Below are 27401 nucleotides of genomic sequence, written 5' to 3'. Positions count from 1 at the left end.
ACACTGAGTGGCCAACAGAGGCAGCACAAACATAACGACCTGTTTTATTCCTTCACAAATATAAAATTAAATTCATGTTTCTTCTTTAGGTCTTTAAGATAGTTTAAACAAAGCAGGGGTAACATATGTAAAGAAAGCAGTAATGGGCCCAAACTAGAGCCTTGGGGAACACCACGGGACAGAGGAGAGGTCGCAGAGGAAGCAAATTCATCAACGTTTTACAGAAACTTTACAGTCTTTAATTTGTACACAGGCACTAAGACTGCATGTGTACAATATACAGAAAATACATAATCTGCCATTCACATAGGAAACCAGTTAAGAGCTGTACTTCTAATGCCCAAGGTGTGTGTGTGTGTGTGTGTGTGTGTGTGTGTGTGTGTGTGTCACCTGACTCTCAGCACAGTGAAGGATCCGTCCTTCATGCCCAGAGCCAGCTGGGATCCGTCCACGCTGAATGCCACACTGCGCACCGCCTCCTCCATGTTACAGCGAGCGATGAGGGCGTGATCCACCAGACTCCACAACCTGACACACACACACACACACACACACACACACACAGATGTGATCAGCTTCATCTGCAGACTTCAACAAGTTAAATTTACAATCTTTGATATTTTTAAGAAAGGTACGAATGCAACATGAGGTCGATGTCTCCATGACGACAGAACCATGAGAGAAGTTTGGAGTTTTGACTGCAGATGAGCTGATTTCAGGTTGTTTCAGGTTCGGATTTGTCAGTCTTTGTTCATAACAGATGAAAATAAAGTGATTTTGTGAGGAAGAGGAAATGAGCCAAAGCAGCACTCAGTGTAAGGAGACGTCTGTATCACTACACCGAGCCCACTCTGCTCGTCTCAGCTCTCACACTCAGCCACAGTAGCTTTGCATGATTCGCAGTCCAAAGAAAGCACCGACCTGACGGAGCGGTCGTCGCTGCCGGTGACAGCCAGAGGCTTTTTGGGGTGAACGTCGAGCGCCCACAGCTCGCCCTCGCTGTGTCCCTGCATGATGAGCAGCGGCTTGTCCCGGTCCCTCACCATCACCTGCACAGGTGCAACATCTGGACTCAAGAGCAGGTTTTCACATTTTAAAGCACCACATGTGCTGTTTCAGTGCTGATCCGAGCTGCTAAAACTGCCTGACATTAAAAACACTTCACAGTTTTGATTAATGAGAACATTTTGTTGCCTGTGTGTCAGCAGGAGGTCTTCACAAAAATAAAACTCTTTGAAACGCGTCGCCGCAGGGAGGGAACAGCGTGAGGTTTCTGTCCTTCGTCTTCTTCCTCACCTCAAAGATCTCGCTGTCCTGCGTCCCTGCCAGGATCCGGTCGGCTCGCCAGCAGACGCTGCGAATGGACAGACCTGAAGGAGGGAGGAGAAGAAAGGAGAAGGTAAGGTGACACAAAACTGTCAAAACATCAGGAGAAAGACAAAAATAAAACCAGTGGAGAGGAAAAGAAGCAAACAGGAGAAGAGCAGATAAAAATGGAAGACGATGGCGCTGCAGAGGAAGTGTCTGCAGGTCCTCGGTCCTGATGAACTCCGAGTTTAAATCCACGAAATAAACGAAGACGAGCTCCGCTGTCGCTGCCTGCTGGAGGCTGGAGAGGTGGCGGTGCAGCCAGGTGAGCGTGGATCGAGCTCCATGAACCTCTGGACTGCTTTGTTTTTTATTTACGCTTTAAAAGCACCAAATGTGATTCGGTTAGATTTAGGAAAATATTCTGGTTCGACTGAAACGTGCAGCTTCACTACAGCAAAGACCTGTGGAGAGGAACTCATCCCATAATTCATCTCAGTTCAGAAACACCTTTGAGAGAAGGTTTTATCCCAACAAGCAGCTTCAGATTCTTCATGTTGGTGCAGAAAAAACAAAATGTTTCATTTAAAGATGATTAAATACAAAAAGAACGTGACGCCCACGAGCCGAAGGCTGCAGAGACACTAAAGCTGCACTATAAAGATGAGTGGGTTAGCTTTCAGTGCCATGAAAAGTCTTTGGGCCCTTCTTCATCTGCTGTTTGAGGCTTAAAGACCTCAAACAGCAGCAGGGCGTCTCCTCAAGTCGTCCTGTGTGAGGCCTGTCAGGCGTGTCTAAGTGGGAGGAGCCTCAGGGGCAGAACCAGGACCCACCGGAGAGATTAGGTTGGGAACACTCGGTACACCCCCAAGTGGAGTGGAGGAGGTGTGTGATCAGAGGGTATTCTGGACTTTTTTAATGTATTTCTTGATGTTTTGGAAAAGTCCTGAACAAACTGCTGACTCAGCTCAGCTCGAGTTCAACTTTGGTGTTTTTTGTCGTTTCGCTGCTAAAACTACTTTTTTCCACCATCGGAAATGTAATTAGCAGAGCTGCTCAGCAGCTCAGCGCTCGCCAATGAAGAGCATCTGCTGTGGCTGATGGCATCGCTCAGCATGTGATGTTTTCCTGTAATGTTGTTAGAAAAGCCTCTTCGGAGGTTCAGCAGCCAAAACAGGCCGACAGCAGAGGAGTTTGTGAGGCACGTGGGAAATAACTGGGAAAGATTATTTTTACTTTAGCTTCAGACGCAGGAAGAGCGCGGCGCACTGCGGGAGAGGAGGAGGAAGCGTTTCTGAGAGGGGAAAGGAAGCAGAAACAAACCGACTTCCTGTCCACGTACAGAGCAGCGAGAGGCGAAGACGACTGGGCTCATCGTCTCATCGGGCGTGAAACTCCTTTTAGACGTGCGCCGATATATTAGCAGCCTTTCAGTCTAATCCACCATGAGATGGCACGTTTGTATCTGTTGGGTCACATCAAGTTAAGAACTCTGACAGATTCAAACGTTCAGCGTTATAAGAAACAAGGAGAATAAGGATGTAACTATTTCTGTGGCACAAAGGGCCAACGATTAAATACAGAAACTACATAAATGAATCATCACTTTCACAGATATTTTTCTTCATGTGCTCTTTGTCCTCCTTCTTCTCCTGGTGATAACTACAGCAGTGAATTGTTATTGGCTGATTTTAAATTTGAATTCATGGATCACTGAAGACACCGAGCCAATCAGAACAGCCCTTAAAGCCGTGACTTTCTATATCTGGCTGATCTCCAGCTCGTCTCCCTGTGCTCGCTGCGTCTTATTGTAGGTCTTTACCTTCCAACACAAGCTGCCTTCAGGCGACTGCTGCTGTGATTCGAGGCTTTGGTCACCAGGAGGTGGTGAACTCAGCCAACCAGGAGACAGATGTCCGAAAGGGGGAGGAGCTAAACTGGCTGGTTTCAGACAGAGGATGACGTGAGGGGCTCGGGAGGATTATTCTGAGCTGTGAATCATGCAAAGCTGTCCTAGTGTAGAGCAGGATGCTCCCACACTTCCTGTCCACAGATTTCACACTGACTGCTTTCAGGTTGTTTTTGAGGAGATGAACTTTGACAGTTAATCTATCGTGTCTGCTGCAGAGATGTGTTAAAGAGGAGGCCGTCGTCTCCTGAGGAGAACTCGTTTCAAACTGACAAAACCTTTCCCAGATAGCAAGACGACATTGAATCTATGTTGATTTTTCATCCGAACCGTCGTATATGGTCGGGGTTGAAATGCCAATGTTGTAACAACATTGAAATACTGTGGTAAACCGACGGTCTTACTATAGAGACGTTGTAACGATGTTGATTCACCGTTGTTTTTTTGTCATTGATATTTGATCTATTTATAGTCGACCAGGTGACAACAACAACGTCGAGAAAACATCTATTTATAGTTGACGATCATTCGGCTCCGGTCACCATCAAAAACCATCGATTTGTAGTTGAGCATTAAATTGCATTGCAACTGATCGGGTATAAAGTACCAGAGAAAGTAGATTTATTGTTCATTTGTTATCAATGACTTGGTCTAGTTCACCAGCTTTAAAAAATCGTGTCTACGTGCAATTTATGTATAGTTGACCGGGAAATTAAAGCAGCGATCACTTGGACTATTCCGCAGCACCCCTCTCACATTGGTACATCCCCCCAGGTATTCATTGTCTTCTACAGTAGAGCGGGACATTTGATTTGCTCTCAGCGGAATTGACCGGAGAAGGCATCAGTTCATGCACTGCACTGGCCTGCACCACGATTAGTATAAGGTAAGAATGAATGATTTTTTTTTTCCTACTCGTTATTTCCATGTTTGCATTTGAATAACAGTAAAAAACTCGTTAATGTTGTACGAGTTTTTTTTTTTACTGTTATTTACGTTACTCCCAAAAAATGTGGGAGCCCGAAATTGTGTCTACTTCTTACAATCCGGCAACAAATAAATTGCACTGCGAACAAAGTATATCAACAAAGAAAACATTTTCGTTTCATAATTTCTTCGTTATATTCCCTTACAAAGCTAGCTTTAACGCTTCGAGTTTTCCTTTGTTCTTGCCGTCGCCTCGGGGCTTGACCCAGACTTTCGCTCTGTAGTTGCTTAACATTCTAAATCTGTGATATATGATTGATAAACGTAAAGTTAACTGTATAAACGTGTTCAATGACTTTGTTACTTTTGATGATTGGAGAGCACTCGCTTCAATTCGCACACGAAAACTTTAGACTCAGTTTGAATGCCCACGTGACTGTACGTTGCACGCGTACATGACTTTCCGTTTGTGCCTTGAATAATGAATAAGGCTACATCCACACGTACCAGCGTATTTTTGAAACCGCTGATTTTTCTATGCGTTTGCACCTTTTGTCCACACGTAATGTATGTCTGGCCGTACATTGTGTTTGTATTTCCAGGCACATTTCACGAAGCAGAACGCAGTCTCAGAGATATCCACGTGAACGCTGTGATACGTCTGACCTTCAGTCCGAAGAAGAAACACAGACCAGTCTTAAAAGAAAGCACAAGTAAAACCTTTTTATTCCCAAACATATCTTTGATTGTTAAGAATTTATGATCTTGTCTTTTATACATATCTGTGATGCTTGCATACTGCAATATCACCACATAATATAGTCCAAAAGGTGGAAGTTTGTAAACTTTTTAAAAATGCAAAGCCGTGTACACTTGTGCACTTCAAAAATTCATTGTATACTGTACCTTCTTGCACGTCTCTGTTTCCTCTGTGTGTTGTTAGAAATCAAACTAACTTTAGGAAACAATATGCCAAAAGCATATTTACAATTACTTAAGACCGTTTTTAATTTCTTTTCTTTAGACCAAATCCCCTGTACACATATATGGACTCAGAGGATGAGCAGCCTACAAAAAAACGGTTTCCCCAGGCCCCTCGAGTGAAAATACCAGGTAATAAAATACTGTCTAGTGTCTGTGTACATATCTGTGTCTGACACGAGGAAACTTTTTTGACAAGTTGTCTGTATTCTTAAATACTTAAAAAATTATCTTTTTCTAAACAGCCCTCATCACTCCGCAGTCTGCCCCCCAGCCCACTGATAGCAACCATCATAATGCCCCACCCAGCTTCCGGCACCTTTCGCCACTCCGGCACAAACCGACACAGCTTTGCGATCTCGCCAGCATGCAGAGTCTGATGTCTTCCCTATAGATGGTATGCTTTCAAAAAAGCTTTAAAGCTGCATCACAATGTCATTGTACTCTTATCTAAAAAAAACCCCAATTTATACTCCTGAATGTCATCTTGTTGTGATTTTTTTTTTTTTCTGTAGATTCCAGAGACTCTGTGAGGCCACTATTACAAGGCAAGTTTGAAAATCTTGGAATTTCACAGTTTACATGGTATAACAAATATATGTGACAGGCAAAAACTAGTAAACACTTTTAGCAGTTACAAGAACTAACAAATGAATATCCAACAAAAGGGAATAGAAATACATTGTACTGCCAATACTTTGGTTTATTCTTTGTATGACTTGAAAATCAGGCTTTAGGGAAAACTAAATGACATGTTTCTATCATCAATTACATGAAGTAAACACACAAGCACTTGCATACACATTTAAGACATGAGACATGCTAATTCCATCTCTTAAAATGTGTCTATAGGTGAGACGCTTTGCGTTGATTGGTGCTGCTGGACCACACTGGAGGTGCGAGTCCGCCGTGTAATGGTTTATGCCATTACAAAGGAGCTGGCCTCTGTACTCAACTGGGCAGGGAAAAAAACCAAGGACCAGACAAAGCAAAAAAGGGCATTTAAAGAGACAGCGCTGTGCAGATGCGTATTTGGTAAGTTTTAACATTTATTGTAGTTTTATGAGCCTAAAGTGAACAATAAAGGGATCAATTGATGTGCTGGGTGCGTTTCACATTTCCTATGTCTGGTTTTTGCTATATTACTTTGTCTTTCTTAATAAGACTTTCATGTCCGGTTAATCTGGAGATTGAGTCTTTGGTCTTCGGCTTGTTTTGTCCTCGGGTTGTACACTTTGTACAGCCCGAGGACCCCATGTTTCTTTCTCTTTTTCTTTTTTTTAAAGGATACACGGCACACCATGCTAAGACATATCACATTTTCAGCTTATAGCTCTTTGGGAATCAAATGCGGCAGTTTGCTGATTTCCGCCTGGTGACTTTCATGTTTATCAGCCTAGGAGTTTACATACTTTCTCCCTGCTGAAGACAATTAACAAGAGCTTATTCATGTACTCTAATTCCCTTTTTTTGTCTTTGTTTTTTTGTGTGTGTGTCTATTTTTGTCCTAGATGGCCTGGTGCAGCAGGTAGGGGCGAACTCTATGTCTGAGTTGGTCTTTGCTCAAGCAGTCCAGAAATGGCTCAGATATGCTCCAGATCGTACGGGTGGCGCGCAGGACGCACATCATCCATCCCCATCCCGGAGTAAATAATAAAAAGTGACGTGAAACATAGAAATGTAAATAGGAAACTTTGTCTTTTAATAAAGTATTTTGCAAATGATACATGTCTATTGACCTTTTTTGTTTTTTTTTCAATAAAAAGCAACTGCGCGAAAGAGGTGGAAAATCAATACCATAGCTCAACAGTGTTTCAATATCAGAATCTGACATTGTTTCAATGTCAACAGTGTTAGAAAATATAACGTTGAATCAATGTCAGGTTTCAACATTGATTCAACATCAAAACCTGACGTTGTTTCAACGTTAAAAATGGGTGCAAGAGTGATGTTGGGTCAACGTCACACTTCAACGTTGCTTCAATGACGTCGCCTGATATTGACTCAACATTGTTTCAATGTTTCCTTGCTATCTGGGTTGCCTCCTTCCTTTCATCTTTTCTTCCTTTTTAACTTCCTCCTCAAAATCTTCAGAGAGGAGATTTTAAAAGAAGGCTGTGGGATTAATGGCTCGCCCTCAAGCTTCTCCTGAAGGAAGAGCGTACGTCTGCACCTCCTGCTGGGCAGCGACATTTAGGAGGAGGAGGCGGCGAGGGGTTCAAACAGCCACCACCTCTGGATTTGAGCTAAATCAGGTCAAATAAAGATGAGAAACTTTATTACTGAGGACTCCTCAAACAGAATCAGGTCATTTGAAAACCTTCAGCTGACAAAGATCGGTCAGGATCTAAGGACTGTTCCTCCTTATTGTTTAAAAAAGAGATACACCCGCCCCTCCCTCCCACCTGAGCCCCTCTCTGTACCTTAACTTTACAGCCTCAAACGAGCCTTCTCTGTTAAATCGTGTTAGAAGCTGAGACCTCGTACCTGTGTGCACCTGTGTGATACAACACTGTCACCTTTGCTGCTGTAACGACCTGCGGTGACCCCGTGACCGTACCTTTGTATCCCTGCTCGGCCTCTCGCAGGTCGATCTTGGTGATGGGTTTGAAGTCGACGTCCCACAGTCGGATGCAGCCGTCTCTGCCGCCCGTGGCGAAGCCCTCCTCGCAGGAATACATGCTGAAGATACCGGCCTGAACACACACACATACACACAATGAAGCAACGATGGACCCACGTCAGCCAGGGTTTCACCAGCGTCGCTACAGAAAACCATCAGACATGCAGACAAGTGTCACGCTGGCCCTCTGCTGCGACGGGGAGCAGAGGTGAGACTCACGCTGTGGGCGGACTGGACCGTTCGGATCAGGTTGAGTCCCTTCCAGACGTAAATGTCTCCGTTTAGTGCCCCAGAGTACGTGATGTCATCTTTAGCCGAGGCCACACACAAGATGGTCTGCAGGTCGCCCGCCTTCCCGAAAATCCCCCGCTTTGGCGTGAGAGCGTTACCGCACAGGGACCAGAACTGCGAACACAAACGGAGGCGGTCAGTGAGGAGATACCTTCTTGCTGTTTTTAACATCGTGTTTAAGTGTTTCGAGCATCGAGGCCAGATCTGCGTCCTAGACTGTATATCGACGATGGACATAGTTTCAAAAGCACTTATGAAGAGTGAGGGGAGGGGCTAACTGAAAGACCAAGGGGCACCAGAAGTGTCAATCACACAGTAGCCCCGCCCTAAAGCATGCCCTCCCTTTTCCTTATTTCTGACTGTAATTTATGAAGCACGTCATGTTATACTGTGTCAACACAAGAATTCCCCCCGAGGGCTCAGACCACCGGCCTCAGTTACCATGTGAAAGGTTAAAGTTCAAGAGCGCAGCGAGGTTCCAGGTATGAAAATCTGCCGCCCTCACTGGTCTGCATAAGAACCTCTGATCACCTTGACAACGGCTGCTTCGAAGCATCACATCAGAATGTTTTGTTTTAAACTCTGCAGCGTGTCTCTCACACACACCTGTGTTCGCTTCTTCAGAAACATTTCACGTCGGCCTCCACAGAAGCAAACATGGAGCACGGCCCGAAACAAAAGTCTAAGATGAAAAACCGGGCTGAGAAATCCAAAACCGAAGCAGAGGATGCTAAAGCCAGTCAACAGGAAGTGGCCACCATCCAGCTAATCGACAGGTCAGAGGAGCTCAAAAAGCTAAAAGAAGATCTGATAAGCATCATTGAACATTTCATGGAAGATGGCTTTCAGGCTTTAGACCGCCTCATTGAAGATTTTGAGGAGAGCGACGGAGACACGACAGAGAGCGAGTTCAGTGAGAGCGAGCCTGAAATGCTGCCGAAGCAAACTTTCCCTGAGAAGGAACCTGTGCCATCATCTTCAGACATCAAGCAAACGACGCGTCCTGAGAAGACACAAGCAGTTTATCCTAAGAGGAAAGTCGTGACTTTTAGTGAGGGAAACCAAACAGTTGCTCCCGAGGAGAAACCTTCAGCGTCTGATCCTGAGCTCAGACCTCAGACAATCCAGGACAGAAAGCGCACAGTCAGCCGGGACAGTCAGGATCTGAGGAGGGAACAAGGAACCCAAACAGAGAGTGGGAGAGGGTTACTGCGGATACCACTGAGGGAAACACTGAGAGCACTGGGAAGGAGGCTTCAGGAGGCACCTGGAGAAGAGTGATCTCCACCAACTGACTGAGCACGCTTTGGTTGTGTTTCTGTTCAAAACAGCAAATAAAAAGAAAAAAAATCTAAATTATCCTGGATTTGTTTTGTGAGCAGCAGTAAACCATGTAAAGGTGCTTTTTTATATCTGGACTGGAGGCAATGTGCACCTCCTCCTCCTCCTCGTATCTGCTCCACACTCTTGAGACTGACAAACAGCAAACCTTCTTGCAATGGCTGCAGCAGGTGTTACCCGCAGCAGTTGGCTGCAGGCACCAGCTGCTGGCCACAGCAGCAGCACCTTTTCTTTAGTGTTTGTTTTTTTGGTCTCAAATGATTCAGTTTAATCTGTTTTTTACAGATTTGGTGGGACTCAAACCAGACGTTCTCTGATTGGATGAGAGAAGCTGAGCTGGGAGTTGTTTCCAGGTTTTATTTCTGCTTCCTTCTCGGATCTTTAGAGAGTCAGAGATATTTAATGATGGGCGTTCAGAGGAACTATTTTATTACCTCAGTGTGAAAATAAGCAGTTACATGAAAGTGGAGAAGGTAAATGTGCTGACGAGTCATATTTCCGGGTAGGAGGAATACATCAGAGCCATCAGGGGATGTTTTACTTCCACATTTCTGGAGACGAGCACAAAACAACGATTCCTGTGTTACCTTGATGTGCTTCACGCCGCAGCTCACCAGACGGCTTTGCTGAAATGGATCCCAGCAGATGTCAAAGATCTGGAGAACAGAAGAGACGTTCGTTATCGAATTTATGTGAAAACGTGTGCATGCACAGTGGAAGTATGATGAGCAGGAAACACTTTCAAACTCTGTAAAAGATTTTTTTATCAGATTTGATTGGTGTGTGGTGCTTCACGCGGATTTTCTGTCCCGCTCAGACAGCACCGCCCAGAGGCTTCGCCAGACGGCGGCAAGCGGCAAGGCATAACTGCAGAGGAAGCTGATTGGTGCACGCTCTCACCCTGTCCGAGTGTCCCGTGGCCGTGGCCAGGATCTTCCCTCTCTTCCACTCCCAGATACACACCGTGTTCTTGGCGTCCAGGCCGACCGAGGCCAGCCGCTGCGGAGGAGAGAGGGGACGGTTACGCATCCTAAATGTGCAGAAATCTGACAGTTTATCTGCTTCATACGTGCTGTGCAAAAGTTTCATGCAAGCTGATAGAAGGCGGTGCTTCGCGGTCGATCAGCCTGACGCTCATGTGACGTGTTTGTAAATGTAAATATAACAACACGTGCATTTCAAATGAACTCAAGTTTATTTCTAACAACCAAAACTTTACAGAGTTTTCAAAGGTTTGCTTGGAAAGGCCTAGGTCAAAGGTTAACGGGAAGAATAAATGAAAGGAGCGTCGAGCTGCTGTGCAAACAGCCGTTTGCCGTCTGCGCTTCTTTAGCGATCAAAGACTCAGCAGATCACAAAGGATTCAGGTTCACAGCAGTCCAGCTCAATAATAAATCAGCCACAGCCTGCACACTTGATTTATTATTAAGCTGGAGTTATGATTATTTTATTGATTGTGTGTTTATTCTGATTTAGCCTGAGTTGTTCAGTCATCCGATCCAAAGTCAGTGCCAGGAGCAGAAACTGCTGGCTCAGCATTTACTGAGTCGCCTCCCAGCTCAGCGTTTCATTTATATCACTCACGTCCAAAGAAACCAGAACCAGTGCAGCTTATTGGCAGTTTCATCACCTTCTGACCTCAACAACACTTTCAGATCTGGTTTTCCAGCAAACGTTTGATGTGTTTTCACCATCAGAGTCGTCCTGCTGTGACGCGTCTCACAGACTGACTCTCTCCTTCAGCTTTTCTAGGCTCCACAGTTAGAATCACAAATCCAAACCAAAGTAAAAAACAGGTTTTTAGTGTCTTCACTGAGTCCGTCAGGATCTGACACCGGGGACCATGTCCAGGTCCGAACACTGCCAACACTTATTAACAGGACTAACAGCATTTCATTTCATTGTATTTAAACTACAGTGTTTTCCTACAAATACACGAGAATTTGGAGGAAATAATCACACCGTCAGGAATTAGAAGTCGCTTGAGATTTTAAGGTGATTTTGCAGAAGAATATTGTCTCATCTGACATCGTAAACACTCATCGGCCACATTGTGGCGTGCACGAATCCTTATCTTATAATAAATATGTTGATGTGCACGATGGGTGTTGTATTATTCAGCCGATCTTTACTGTTCTCTCTTTTAATGCTCGACCCAAATCGCTTTGAAAGGAACACCTCACTTCCTGTTAAACACCTGGAAGTTAAAGTTAGGCCACCCCACAGTGTGGCCCTGCCCTGGAGACAACAGTGTGCTTGATTTTTAATGTTATTTGCAGGGGTGCACATAAGTCATCCGCAGGTGCGCGTTCGCTGTCAAAATAAAAGACGCGCACCAGATAAGAAGTTGCAACGTGCGTTTGCGTACATAAGATTTTCTGGAGGAGGACAGACATTTGTTTAGAACTCTTAAAGATGTCGAAGAAGCTCCTTTAAGCAGTTACTGTGGTGTTCCTCCACCTCCAAAGAAATGTCAGAAGGTGTCCGAACCACAAAAGAAGCGCGTACTCTCGCAAAAGTGGTTGCAGGAGGTGAGCTGGCTTCAACAAATGATGAACGCACAGAGATGTGGTGCAGGATATGCTGTGAAAATCCCACTCTAAAAAACAGCGCCTTTTATATGTACGCAAACGCGCGTTGCAACTTCTTATCTGGTGCGCGTCTTTTATTTTGACAGCGAACGCGCACCTGCGGACCACTTATGTGCAGCCCTGGTTATTTGTCATTTCTATGTGTTTAAATTTCATGTATTACTCTTTGTACAATTTAACATCCAGATGACAAACCGTCTTCAGACTGAAGGACGTTTGGGTGGAAATCTCGTCATTAGTGAAGTGACGCTGGGCTTGTCGACAGATAACGATGGCGGGTGGCTACAGAGCTGTGGTTAGGAGAGCTGGAGGATGATGGTTAAGGTGTTCTCAGTGAAAGCTCATGTTGATGGTCCCTAACGCACAGAAACGTCACCATACAGCAGGAAGAGGACAGCGAGAGCACGTCTGAGATGGTCGATGAAGATGTCCTGGTCCTCAGCCCTGGTCCACGCCCACCTTCAGGAATTCGGGGTCGGGGATACTGAGAGGTTTTGTAAGCTGAGCTGTGCGTGATAGACCCGTCAGCACCATCAGCACCATCATCCAAAACCATCAGCAGTTATTTTCTCCGTCGTCCTCAGGTCGTCCCTGTGAGTGAAGGCGGGTCTGACTCTATGCTGCTGTTATTTATGATTTCGCTCTGACTTTACAGCTCGATTGATTTTCTTATTTCAGCATCAGTTGCTGAGAAACAGTTTATTTACCGCGCACGCCGCCCACTCACACCCAGGGTTATTTCATATGTTGGTTTGTGACGCGTTTCATTTTCCCAGCCGCAGGCTGACACGTCGGGAGGGACCTGCAGGGACGAGGAGGATTCATTCTCAGGCCGCCTGAAGTCATTCGAACGTGTTGACACGACACTGAGTTTGGTGTCTGTGGCGCTGCCTTCAGATGAGAAGCTGCCGGTAAACTCAGAGCGACTCCACCGTGTTTGTTTGCTGAATGAGTCACGGCGGAGTCAGCGGGAGGGAAAAGGAGGCGTATAAAAGCAACTCCAGCACTGCAGGTGGCTGAGAGGGAACTGTTTGCTCAGGCTGCACACACACACACACACACACACACACACACACACTGATGAGTGAAATCAAACATGCACAGAGATGTGTGTCCTGTACTACATTTAGGTCAGGAGCAGAACGAGACAATGAATGGCAGAACAAAGTGGAGCGTCTGCATCCTGGATTACAGCTGCAGGGAATCAGATCGGACTAAAAAAGTCTGGGAAGCACGAGGACACAAACGTCACTACGAGTTTACATGTGATCGAAGTTAAAATCCAAACAATGCTTCAGGAGCAACGCACTTTAATATTCACATTTACAAAAGCCAAAAATCTGAACCTCGACTTGATCTTGACTCATTTTCAGGTTTCAGAGCAGGTCGAATCAGCTGATGTGAGAAAACTGATCTCCTTCAGCAGCTTTGCATGAATCACAGTTCAAAGTAATCCTTCTTTATCTCATACTGAGCCTCAGTGCAGCATTTGTGACTCCTCCCCCTCTTTAAGACAACTTTCTTCTGATTGGCTGTGAACATCCAGCACTGCAGCAGGAGATATGTGACTGTAATGAGTGAAAGGCATCTTTATTAAAGCTGCACATGTCACAGAGACGAGTGGAAAAAACCCACCAGTGTTTAGAGATCTCATAACTGCCTCAGTATAAGGAATAATAACGCAGTTTTAATAAAAGCGTTACACTGAGGACGGCACTGATCAGCCACGCCTTAAACATCCTGGCAGCAAATATAAGGCAGACCATCTCCGGCTATTTTTGCTCTTCCTGTTGACCAAAACACGTCATCAATCGAGCTCGTACACCGAGGTGTTAAAGGCGACACGTGCCTCGATATTCAAACTTCAAACCAACCACTGGATGGACGGGTGTTCATGTTCTGACCTACTACAACATTAACTGTTGGTTATGACAGAAACGCGTCACACAGCGAGCGCTCGACGTTTCTCTGACCCGACGCGCCCGAGAAGACGATCTTTAATCAGCAGTCGGTCAAATTTGAATCAGGTTTTGATTTTCAGAGGGTAACGAGGTTGATTGTTGTGCTGAAACCAGCCGTGACGACCATGATGTGGATCTGAGTTGGAGACCAAGACACAAACACAGACTTCGGGGTGACCTTTAACCCTGTCCCGCTCTCTGGTCCTGTCTCACTCAAACTGGAGGATAATTTCCTAAATTAATATCATGTTGACTTGAAAAGACTTGAAAGCAGCGACTGAGACCATAATCTGATCAGGAGAGCGCTCACTGAGCCAAGTCGCCCCCTGCTGGCCATCACAGAGGATGTCCATCTGTTAATATGATCTGCTGTGTTCTCAGAAAGGGTTTGATGACCACGATGAAGAGTTCAAGGAAGCTTTCTAATTAGACTTCCCAGAAATCCAACCAGGCAGGTAGGATGTGCTGGAAAAATAAGTCCAGTCCCCAGAGGCGTCACGTCGCAGCAGCTAGCGTCGGTGTCCGATACTACGGAGCACCTTTGGAGGTTTGTGGAGTCCTCAGAGGCTCAGAGGTGTTTCAGCAGCATGATGGGGACGCACACAAAGCATTAATACCTGTGGTGCTAATTCACACAGAGAAGAACCGTGAGGACAGAAGGGTCTGACAACACGAACATTAGCACAATATCTGCGTTCTTCCAGAGACATGAATCAAAGTGCATCGTGCCAGACTCTGAAGACCAAGCGTGCTCCATCATCGCCGACAGAGCGACCTGCAGTAAATCGATGCAGCTGTACAGACGATGACGTGAGGTTGACGTTGTGTGTGAGTTTAGGACATAAGGTGGGTTGCACCGCGCTCATTTTCCACCTTTGACTGTAAGTTACTGAACCAAAGTGATGGATGATGTCATTATCTTTATCATCATCCTCTCAGCTCACTCTGCCCTTTTCCTCCCCCTCCCTCCTCCTCTCACCGAGTATTCTTCTGTGACCTTTAGGTTGATGCAGGAGTGTCCTTCAATGACTGAAACCCTCTGTTCAACACACACACACACACACACACACACACACACAGATTGGTTATTGGGCTTTGACCGACCCCGATAAACTTCATAATGCTTCATTATCTCTGCAGATAAATTAACTGCTAACAGCCCCAGCGGACGACTAAATGTTTGTGTCACGTTTTTAAAGCAGAAATTTCAAAACTCCAGGACACGTTCCGCCTCAGAGGTCTGCTTATTGAGTCAGATCAAGCACCATGAGGGCCCCACGGGCAGAGAGTCATTATCTGGGTCCCAGTAAACCCAATGAAAGGTCCTCAAGTTCTTCAACTAAGCAATATTATCAGTCGACAGCACCGATGAAAGGTGTTTATGTGGACCACAGCCTCCCACTGGGCCACACGGGCTTATTTACTCAAAACCACAGACGGTGATGTCACGAAGCCTGAGAGTGCAGCGAGCACGGGTGGATGATCCTGCTTTCTAATGTTTTACTCAGTGTGACGCAAAGTGTTGGACTCCTAAAGGAGCAGAACTCTTTTTGCTATCGCCCCCTGGTGCCCATTAAGAATAATGCAGGATTTACATCTTCCATCCTTTATGCTTGGAGACAGCAGGCTGTGTTTGTGTCCTCGTGTGGAGCTGTGCTGGGATGTTGGTGATCAGACGACATCATTTGTAAGCCAGTGTTAGTGTGAGGTGCTGTTTGACATAAATCTCAAATCTTTTTCTTTTTTGTGGAAAACTCCTCCCAAAATCGCAGAAATGATCCCACCTGATGCAGCTGTTTTCTTATTTACATGGAAACTAAACATTTATTCTGCAGATGTTTTTCCAGAAAATTTCCATTTGATTCCAAGTGATGTGGAGTCAACCAGCCTTATCTTTAAAAATCATAGTCTTAGACTGTGCGTGCGTGTGTCACCTGTCCATCAGCGCTGAATGCGAGGCAGGCGATGCCGTGTGTGTGTCCGTCACGCAGCAGTGACACGGTCTGGGCAGTGAAGGTGTCCCACACACACACATACGGATCCTTGCCCACCTGACCCGTCGCCACCAGGGAGCGCTCCGGGTGCAGCGCCAGGCTGAAGGGAGGAAAGAGGCGGAGACATTAGAAAGACAAAGGATAGGCGGGAACCAATCAGAGGACATATGGTTATAAGGTAAACGCAGGTGTAAAGGAGCACTCAAAAACTTTACTCAGGTAAACAAACCTTTAAAACTACAACACGCACGAACATCGCAGCAGTAACTCTGTGGCAGCGATTTTACATCATTTTAAAGATTTAATGATTCGTCACTCCACTGCTTTATGTGATGGCTGGATTTCGTTTCACAGTGGGCTGAGCTGAGGTCACTGCTGACGCTGCAGGCTGTTTCATGTGTTATAAGTGATTAATTATCATATACATATATATAAATAACCTTATTAATGCACTTAAAGGTAAAAAATGTTGATTTATTTTCATAAACTCGTTTTCATTGCTCACCTTTCTTCGTCTCTCTTTCAGAGGGTCAATGTTCTCCTTTACAGAGAGCGCTATAAATACACCTGCTGCTTTAATGGCATCATTATCACCACACACACACACACACACACACACACACACACACACACACACAGTCTCCCTGCTCTGTTATTGTTGTGATGGTCGTGACCTTCGCTGAGTCTCCTCACTGTGACCTCATTTATTTTTCCTTATTTTCTGTCTCCTGTTGGACAGTTTTATCCGTCCTCTTGGATCCTCTTGGACACGTATGGATCCATTTTGCTGCTGCTGTCAGCCGTCAGCACAGTGAGGCAGGGGGCATGTTTAGCCTGCTGGGATGGAGACAGCACACGATCCCACAGGAGCTGGAAAACATGCTGGATAAAGGGAATGTGGGAACACCCTCCTTATCCTGCTGTCAGTAAGGAGAAAACTGGATTTCTGGAAGGGAAGCTTGTTTCAGTCTGATAAAAAGAAGGCTTATTTTGAACTGTGATGGTAAGATAGAGCTGAACATGAGCAGAATATTTGTTTCAGCTGTAAAACTTGAACATTTCATCGTTGACGCTCCTCTTTACCCAGACTCAGCTCCCAGGGTTGACTGGGTCAAAATAAACTGCTCCCAGTTTTTGTGCGTTTACATTTTTATGAGATCAGGATGTTATTGTGTCTCCGTGCGTCGTTTCAGAGGATACATGTGAGCATCTGGAGGAACACCCATAACAGATGTACTCACAGGGGCTGATGTTCAACCAGCACGCTCACTGCACTGTGGTATCTGTAGCTTAACCTGAGACCTGTGTGTGTGTGTGTGTGTGTGTGTGTGTGTGTGTGTGTGTGTGTGTGTGTAGTTCAGAAAGGTCAGTGCATGCAGAGGTGTGTGACACACAGCAGCCGTGTATGAAATAATAGAAGCAGAAATAGAACAGGTGTGTCAACCACGAAGCTCCATTGATCTCAGAGATGGTATCTCTCCACACACACACACACACAGTCACACACAGTCACACACACACGCTCAGACGTTCCTTCTCAACCTGCCAGCCAATGAGCCTGCAAGCTGCTGCGGTTGCTATGACAACCATATTGCCAAGGGCAGGGAAGCTGAGGACTGAGCATGACAACTGTGGAGCCAAGGTCACACACACACACACACACACACACACACACACACACACACACACACAAACACCTGAACACCCGTCTCTGCTGGATGATACCCGACAACTTCCAGACGTCTTCTTCTTTTGTCGTATTTATATTCTACACTTTAAACTCACTGACATTTGATAAAACTGTGTGTGTGTGTGTGTGTGTGTGTGTGTGTGTGTGACTGTGTGTGTGTGTGTGTGTTTGTGACTGTGTGACTGTGTGTGTGACTGTGTGACTGTGTGTGTGTGTGAGTGTGTGTGTGTGTGAGTGTGTGTGTGTTTGTGACTGTGTGTTTGTGACTGTGTGTGTGTGTGTGTGTGACTGTGTGTGTGTGACTGTGTGTGTGTGTGTGTGTGTCTGTGACTGTGTGTTTGTGACTGTGTGTGTGTGTGTGTGTGTCTGTGTGTGTGTGTGTGTGTGTGTGTGTGTGTGTGACTGTGTGTGTCTGTGTGTGACTGTGTGTGTCTGTGTGTGACTGTGTGTGTCTGACTGTGTGTGTGTGTGTGTGTGTGTGACTGTGTGTGTGTGTGTGGTGTGTGTGTGTGTGTGTGTGTGTGTGTGTGTGTGTGTGTGTGTGTGACTGTGTGTGTGTGTGTGTGTGTGTGTGACTGTGTGTGTGTGTGACTGTGTGTGTGTGTGTGTGTGTGTGTGTGTGTGTGTGTGTGCGCTTTGAAAACAAGAACATAAATGTGCAGCACTCACAGACGGAGGAATATCACTGTCATGTGAAACCTTCAATCAGAGCCACAGAGTGAGACAGTGAAGCCAGGGTTAATGTTCCTAAAAGGTACAGTCAGTTTGTTTTTAGTTAAAATAACACTGTTAGCACGCAGCACACTGGGATCGAGTTAAACAGCAGCACACACACACTGACCTCTGACCTGGAACCTAAAACCACACACACATAATACATAACATTAGTCCGGCTGAGGCTCACAGGACTGTCTCCAGGTTTGTCCACAGACTCTTAATGAAAGATGACATTGTGGCTCCTGTGAGCAGTTACAACAGATTTACTCAATATTTTTAGCAGTGGCTCTAAAAACTGCCAGTGTCATGATATGCGAGGGCAGATGGCGTGGAGAGGACCCAAGCGCAGACAAACAGTGAGATGGGCGGATGTTGAACAGAAAGCGAGTCTTTATTGTTGGCTGCACAAAATTACTACAAAACAACAAGCGAAGGGGAACTAACAGAAACCCAAAGTGTGGAAACACGAGGAGCGACGGATGATGAGCAGACGAACCGGCGAGGAACAATGGAAAACACTGACTACACACACATGCTCTGTGGATATATTACCCCACTCTGTCCTGTCTGGGTCTATCACCAGCATTGGTCCCACTTTACTATCCATCATCAACAGTTCACTGAGGCAAGGCTGTGTTCCATCTTATTTTAAACATGCTGAGGTATCTCCTCTGTTAAAAAAACAGAACCTTGATCCTAGCTCTGCTAGTAATTACCGACCTATTTCAAAATTGCCATTTTTAAGTAAATTACTTGAAAAAATTGTTGAAAATCAGTTCAGGTCTCTATTATGTAAATTACACATCCTTGACCCTTTTCAGTCTGGCTTTCAAAAGCAGCACTCTACAGAGACTGCTCTCCTAAGAGTCTATAATGATCTGTTAATGGCATCTGACGCAGGGAATTGTTCTGTGATCATCTTGCTTGATCTTAGTGCAGCCTTTGACACCATCGATCACAAAATCCTACTTAACAGGCTGAAGGTTTTGGCTGGTATATCTGGCTCTGCCCTAGACTGGTTTTCTTCCTACTTATCAGACTCCTGTCTGATAAGTAGGAAGAAAACCTTTTCTGTTAGGACTGATAGGTTCACCTCTGACACTGCTGCCCTGACCTGTGGGGTCCCACAGGGTTCAGTTTTAGGTCCATTACTATTTTCTTTTTATATGCTTCCTTTAGCTGGTATCATTCAATCTTTTAGCGACCTGTCTTATCATTTTTATGCTGATGACATTCAGCTCCATATGTCCTTTAAGCCTCATCAGCTGGATAGGCTGTCCACCCTAGTCCAGTGCTTAACCCAGGTTTCTGATTGGCTTTCAAGCAACTACCTTGTTCTAAATACTAACAAAACCGAGACCATGATCATAGCTCCTCCTGAGCTACATTCTAGAATCAGTCAGGTTCTTGCCTCCTTCTGTCCATCTGTCAAGTCAAATATTCGAAATCTCGGAGTAATATTTGACTCTTCTCTGGGCCTCGACTCTCATGTAAAATCTTTGTCTCGTTCCTGTTTCTATCATTTAAGAAACATCTCTAAACTGCGACATATGGTTTCCTCAGCTGAACTGCAAAAACTAATTCAAGCATTTGTGTCATCACGCCTAGATTATTGTAATTCCCTGTTTACTAGCTTGGATAAATCATCTCTCTCTCGCCTTCAGGCAATACAAAACGCAGCAGCCAGACTATTAACTCGTTCTACCAAACGTGTTCACGTCACTCCCATCTTATATTCTTTACATTGGCTCCCAATAGAGTTTAGAATTCGCTTTAAAATTCTTGTTTTAACATATAGAGCACTAAATGGCCCCAGATTATTTATCCAAGCTTCTTATAAAATACACTGCTGCTCGTCATCTCCGCTCACAGACTCAGAGTCTCTTAGTTGTTCCCCGTACACGACTGAAGACAAAAGGGGACAGAGCCTTTCAGTCTGTTGCACCAAGGCTGTGGAACACTTTACCAGAGGTGTGGACTCGAGTCACATGACTTGGACTCGAGTCAGACTCGAGTCATTAATTTTATGACTTTAGACTTGACTTGAAAAAAGGTTGTAAGACTTGTGACTTGACTTGGACTTTTACACCAGTGACTTGGGACTTGAATTGGACTTGAACCTGTTTACTTGAAAAGACTTGATATTTTACCCAAATCTAAAATTTAACATACATATTATATAAAAAGTGCGGACCATTAATTCACTTTATTCATTCATTCATTCTTACCACACTCCGTATGTATGTGAGCGTGAGCTGTAGCACAGCCAATCAAATTAACCAGATTTGAAAAAAACAAGAACAAAAACGCTCGAGCCAAAAATGCTTCCAAGAGTAATTTCTTTCGGGTACATAAACTACGAAGTAGTCAACAAAAAACGAAATGCAATATGCAAAACATGCAAGAAGAGAATCACAGATGGAGATGGAACAACTTCCAACTTTGTCCGACATTTGAAGTTGCATAAAGAACGGTAGGTGGTGCTTTTTTTTTTTTTTTGCTACGATGAGACAGCTGACTTAGCTAACTTCATCTTATTAGCAAATGTTCTTCGGGCTACGTTGATGATACTGTTTGGTTTTAACAGGTATGATATGTTTGTCATGCTATTTTAAATCCGGTCCTGCAAGCGCATCCAAGAATAACATGCAACTTGTTAGCTCAGAATTGTCGGTGAATGGTGAGCAGGGTCCGTTTCAGAAAGTGGGTTCTGTAGCTGTACTCAGTCTCTCTCCGTCTCCTCCCCATCATTAACCCCGTAGATTTAACCCAGTTTAGACTGACAAATATTTATTTTACCATCACATCACAATTCAAAATCACTGTGTTTAATTTGCAATTAGTGTATGGTCGTGTTTAACTTTTGCATGTCTGAGCCTGGGAAAAAATTTTTTGGTTAGAAAATCTGGCCCACCTTAGTGTGTAATTGAGTAGTCCTGCTATACATGGCCTTTTTCTTCTGTCATTTATGTCAATACATCAAATAAAATACTTTGATCTTATATTATTAGCTGTTGTTTATTTGCAAAGGTTATTCTCAACAGGGATGCTAGACAAAAACGGCGTTTTCTACAGACAGCCTAGCATACGCTCTCCACTTGCGAGTGAAAAAAGAAAAAGAAAAAACACCCCTTCCCTATTGGTGTTAGAGTTTACCATGTCAGCCAATCAAAAAAATGATATGGCAACATGTGACATTTGGTTGTTTAGGGAGAAGGGGAAGTTTTTAGGAGTGACACCCGCGACGGAAAGCGGGCGAGCGAAAGAAAGAGAGAGAGAGAGTTTTCATATGTGAGACATTAGTGACGTTTAGCGTGTTTGGAGGCTGTAGTTAGTTTGTTGTGTAGTTATTGTTTTGTATTGTGTGTCGGTTAGACTGCTGAATTTCATATTTGATCTAAAAAAGCTGTCAAAGGCAGATTCCAGTGTAAACGCTGTCTCCACATAGAAAACTGGACTGTTGCACCTCCAGTTGTCAGACCTGCAGGGTTTAGGCCTGTGGTGTTCTCCTCTGTCTTATACTGAACACAAACTACATTTTTTGGACTGGCACAAATAATTTGTGTGCCTTCTTATTTGATGCAGCACACCTGATTGTTCTGTAAATAGATTTAAATGGTTATATAAAAAAACGCCTGAGGCCTTGGCTGCATTTTTAGGTAAATAGTACCATATAACTTTGTTGTTTGCAAAACTTGTGCATAATTTTTAGAAATGTACAATTTCTATTTGCATTTCAAGTTATGAAAATGATTCGTTAAACATGTAAAAAAATATAACTTTTTTCTACTCGGATTCTGAATTTTTTGTCTGAATTTAGATCAAATGTGCTAATATAGTATACCAAAATGAAAAAAATAACTCAAATTTCAGATATTTGAGGTTGTGCTGTAAATAATGATACCAAACAAGGCAAGAAAAACATATTTTAAAAGTGAAATATAGAAGTAAAATCAAAAGTAGTCAAGAACGGCCAATTATACCCGGGACCCCAGAGGGTTAAAAAAAAGACTTGAAAGGACTTGAAATTCAAAGTTTCGGACTTGGGACTTGACTTGAAAGTTGTCTGTCTTGACTTGCGACTTGACTCTGACTTGCTTGACTTTACTTGAGACTTGACTTGTGACTTGAGGATAAAGACTTGGGACTTACTTGAGACTTGCAAAACAATGACTTGGTCCCACCTCTGCACTTTACCACTACAGTTACGTTTGCTTGACTCTGTGGATTGTTTTAAAAAACAGTTAAAAACTTTTCTGTTTAAACAAGCCTTTTGTTGATCTCTTCATATTTTATATTTTTTACATTATTTACATTTGATCTTTTATATTGTGTACATTGTCTATCGATTTTATTGTTTATTTTAATATTTATGTACAGCGCTTTGTGATTGTCTATCTGCGAAAAGCGCTTAATAAATAAAGTTTACTTACTTACTTACCGAGGAAATACGTAACGGATCTGACGAGACGGGACAGAGAGGACGCAAAACTGAATACACTGACACAGGACACAAGACCGCTAAGGTAAAACAGGAAATGCGAGACAGGCACGGAGACGCAGACTTGACGAGGAGACACGGCTGAGAGGGAAGACAGAGCGAACATGGGGAAGCTAACGGAAGCCTAAGGACTAGAACCGAGAATCTAACAGAAGCAGAAAACCACCAATAACAATCGTTAGTATAAAGTAATCCACAAACACAAAACACTGGTTCACAGACCCAGCGCCGGGACAGCTACACAAGGGTTGGGTCTCTCCAAAGAGTCACTAAAATAACGCATTAAAATCACAGAGTGAATAAAATAGGAAACCAGCGAGATTTTACAGAAGTGAATAAGAAAATGAGGCTCCTGCTGTCAGTGAACTCTGTCCTGATGACTTTATGGTCTCAGTCTCTGGTTTCAGGGGCCTGTTCTTCGTACCTTGCTAAGTAAGTTAGCCGGATTTGAATGTTGACGATTTCGCGTGATCTTGGATCGTTCGGTTCTCCGAAGCTCATCTGGGACTTGCTGTCATAGCAACAGATCCGTAAGCGTAAACCTGCTCGGGAGCAGGTTTACTTTATTTAAACACGATTAGATCGCGGCCACTCAGGTATGTCCGCTGCAGTTATATGAAAGTAAGAGCGATATTTCGCCACTGTTTTACCATAAATAAATATTATCAATGTAACTAAAGATAATGCAGCATTTGATTCTTTTATTGATTTCATACAGATACATACAGGTCATTTCCGAAAAAAAGGGAAATGTACTATTAATCATTCTATTACATGTAGTAGATCATGTCAGATGTAATTCATATTTTAGAGTAGTAATAGTAAATTACTACGTGCAATCAAGATGAGAGACCACGGCTATAAAAGCGAAGGTGGATTTGGGAAGTCTGTCGCAGCCATGTCCTGTCCGTTTGTACGCGAGCAAGGAAGGTGCAAGATTGATAAGGAGAGTTTACAGAATTTAGCGTATATTGCGGGATAGACAGGATCCTTTAGCTCAGCGCGACGGTGTGCTCATAGAGAGATATCGATTCTCCCGTGAGGGTATTATTTACTTTCTTCCTCTCTCTCTCTCTCTCTCTCTCTCACTATATATATATATATATATATATATATATATAAAAAAAAACACCCAGCACGCCCCTGCGGGCGGTTTATCCTTCAAGCTCGGGTCCTCTACCAGAGGCCTGGGAGCTTGAGGGTCCTGCGCAGTATCTTAGCTGTTCCCAGGACTGCGCTCTTCTGGACAGAGATCTCCGATGTTGTTCCCGGGATCTGCTGGAGCCACTCGCCTAGCTTGGGAGTCACCGCACCTAGTGCTCCGATTACCACGGGGACCACCGTCACCTTCACCCTCCACATCCTCTCGAGCTCTTCTCTGAGCCCTTGGTATTTCTCCAGCTTCTCGTGTTCCTTCTTCCTGATATTGCTGTCATTCGGAACTGCTACATCGATCACTACAGCCGTCTTCTTCTGTTTGTCTACCACCACTATGTCCGGTTGGTTAGCCACCACCATTTTGTCCGTCTGCATCTGGAAGTCCCACAGGATCTTAGCTCGGTCATTCTCCACCACCCTTGGGGCATCTCCCATTTTGACCTCGGGACTTCCAGGTTATACTCGGCACAGATGTTCCTGTACACTATGCCGGCCACTTGGTTATGGCGCTCCATGTATGCCTTGCCTGCTAGCATTTTGCACCCTGCTGTTATGTGCTGGATTGTCTCTGGGGCATCTTTACACAGCCTGCACCTGGGGTCTTGCCTGGTGTGATAGACCCCAGCCTCTATGGATCTTGTACTCAGAGCTTGTTCTTGTGCTGCCATGATTAGTGCCTCTGTGCTGTCTTTCAGTCCAGCTTTGTCCAGCCACTGGTAGGATTTCTGTATATCAGCCACCTCCTCTATCTGCCGGTGGTACATACCGTGCAGGGGCCTGTCCTTCCATGATGGTTCCTCGCCTTCCTCCTCTTTCTTGGGTTTCTGCTGCCTGAGGTATTCACTGAGCACGCTGTCAGTTGGGGCCATCTTCGTGATGTATTCGTGGATGTTTCTTGTCTCATCCTGGACTGTGGTGCTGACACTCACCAGTCCCCGGCCCCCTTCCTTCCGCTTAGCGTACAACCTCAGGGTGCTAGACTTGGGGTGAAACCCTCCATGCATGGTAAGGAGCTTTCTTGTCTTGATGTCAGTGGCTTCTATCTCCTCCTTTGGCCAGCCTATTACCCCAGCAGGGTACCTGATCACGGGCAGGGCGTAGGTGTTGATGGCCCGGATCTTGTTCTTACCGTTCAGCTGACTCCTCAGGACTTGCCTGACCCTCTGCAGGTACTTGGTGGTTGCAGCTTTCCTAGCGGCCTCTTCATCGTTCCCATTCGCCTGTGGGATCCCCAGGTACTTGTAACTGTCCTCTATGTCTGCAATGTTGCCTTCTGGTAGTTCAATCCCCTCAGTTCTGACTACCTTCCCTCTCTTTGTTACCATCCGACTACACTTCTCCAGCCCGAATGACATTCCAATGTCATTGCTGTATAGCCTGGTAGTGTGTATCAGTGAATCGATGTCTCGTTCACTCTTGGCATACAGCTTGATGTCATCCATGTACAGGAGGTGGCTGACAACCGCTCCGTTCCGTAGTCGGTATCCGTAGCCAGTCTTGTTAATGATCTCACTGAGGGGGTTCAGGCCTATGCAGAACAGCAGTGGGGACAGAGCATCTCCTTGGTAGATCCCGCACTTGATGGTGCGGGATCTACATATATATATATATATATGTATATATACTTGAACTCCTCCACTTGGGGCAGGAACTCCACTTGGGGCAGTGGAGTTCCTGCCCCAATATATATATATATATATATATATATATATATATATATATATATATATATATATATATATATATATATATATATATTGGCCAATGAACCAAAGAAAACAAAAATTGTAAAAATTGTATAAGATCAACAGGACCCTAAGAGCCTTCATCAGGAACTCAATGGGGATGTGGCGTACAACACTAGAGGCCAACTCCAAGCCCATAGCACAAGTCACCATCAAGTGCGGGATCTACCAAGGAGATGCTCTGTCCCCACTGCTGTTCTGCATAGGCCTGAACCCCCTCAGTGAGATCATTAACAAGACTGGCTACGGATACCGACTACGGAACGGAGCGGTTGTCAGCCACCTCCTGTACATGGATGACATCAAGCTGTATGCCAAGAGTGAACGAGACATCGATTCACTGATACACACTACCAGGATATACAGCAATGACATTGGAATGTCATTCGGGCTGGAGAAGTGTAGTCGGATGGTGACAAAGAGAGGGAAGGTAGTCAGAACTGAAGGGATTGAACTACCAGAAGGCAACATTGCAGACATAGAGGACAGTTACAAGTACCTGGGGATCCCACAGGCGAATGGGAACCATGAAGAGGCCGCTAGGAAAGCTGCAACCACCAAGTACCTGCAGAGGGTCAGGCAAGTCCTGAGGAGTCAGCTGAATGGTAAGAACAAGATCCGGGCCATCAACACCTACGCCCTGCCCGTGATCAGGTACCCTGCTGGGGTAATAGGCTGGCCAAAGGAGGAGATAGAAGCCACTGACATCAAGACAAGAAAGCTCCTTACCATGCATGGAGGGTTTCACCCCAAGTCTAGCACCCTGAGGTTGTACGCTAAGCGGAAGGAAGGGGGCCGAGGACTGGTGAGTGTCAGCACCACAGTCCAGGATGAGACAAGAAACATCCACGAATACATCACGAAGATGGCCCCAACTGACAGTGTGCTCAGTGAATACCTCAGGCAGCAGAAACCCAAGAAAGAGGAGGAAGGCGAGGAACCATCATGGAAGGACAGGCCCCTGCACGGTATGTACCACCGGCAGATAGAGGAGGTGGCTGATATCCAGAAATCCTACCAGTGGCTGGACAAAGCTGGACTGAAAGACAGCACAGAGGCACTAATCATGGCAGCACAAGAACAAGCTCTGAGTACAAGATCCATAGAGGCTGGGGTCTATCACACCAGGCAAGACCCCAGGTGCAGGCTGTGTAAAGATGCCCCAGAGACAATCCAGCACATAACAGCAGGGTGCAAGATGCTAGCAGGCAAGGCATACATGGAACGCCATAACCAAGTGGCCGGCATAGTGTACAGGAACATCTGTGCCGAGTATAACCTGGAAGTCCCAAGGTCAAAATGGGAGATGCCCCCAAGGGTGATGGAGAATGACCGAGCTAAGATCCTGTGGGACTTCCAGATGCAGACGGACAAAATGGTGGTGGCTAACCAACCGGACATAGTGGTGGTAGACAAACAGGAGAAGACGGCCGTAGTGATCGATGTAGCGGTTCCGAATGACAGCAATATCAGGAAGAAGGAACACGAGAAGCTGGAGAAATACCAAGGGCTCAGAGAAGAGCTCGAGAGGATGTGGAGGGTGAAGGTAACGGTGGTCCCCGTGGTAATCGGAGCACTAGGTGCGGTGACTCCCAAGCTAGGCGAGTGGCTCCAGCAGATCCCGGGAACAACATCGGAGATCTCTGTCCAGAAGAGCGCAGTCC

The 27401-nt window shown here is 45.1% G+C and overlaps 1 protein-coding gene across 4 annotated transcripts in view; it reads right to left on the bottom strand.

The window, feature by feature from the left end:
• Window positions 1–27401, bottom strand: part of LOC100709102 (echinoderm microtubule-associated protein-like 6) — an 83355-nt gene that overhangs the window by 30343 nt on the left and 25611 nt on the right. For all 4 annotated transcript variants that reach the window (XM_019367003.2, XM_019367004.2, XM_013264368.3 and 1 more), the window contains exons 2-9: window positions 15867–16026; window positions 10281–10379; window positions 9968–10036; window positions 7968–8153; window positions 7686–7821; window positions 1297–1370; window positions 922–1049; window positions 391–528 (exon numbers count right to left, since the gene is read on the bottom strand). In XM_019367003.2, coding sequence (XP_019222548.1) covers window positions 391–528; window positions 922–1049; window positions 1297–1370; window positions 7686–7821; window positions 7968–8153; window positions 9968–10036; window positions 10281–10379; window positions 15867–16026 — 990 coding nt within the window. The remainder of the gene's footprint in view (window positions 1–390; window positions 529–921; window positions 1050–1296; window positions 1371–7685; window positions 7822–7967; window positions 8154–9967; window positions 10037–10280; window positions 10380–15866; window positions 16027–27401) is intronic.

The sequence above is a fragment of the Oreochromis niloticus genome, linkage group LG13, assembly GCF_001858045.2.
Source record: "Oreochromis niloticus isolate F11D_XX linkage group LG13, O_niloticus_UMD_NMBU, whole genome shotgun sequence".
Classification (NCBI taxonomy): domain Eukaryota; kingdom Metazoa; phylum Chordata; class Actinopteri; order Cichliformes; family Cichlidae; genus Oreochromis; species Oreochromis niloticus.
Note: the sequence above shows the minus strand (reverse complement) of the source record. Positions and strands in the feature narration are given on the sequence as shown.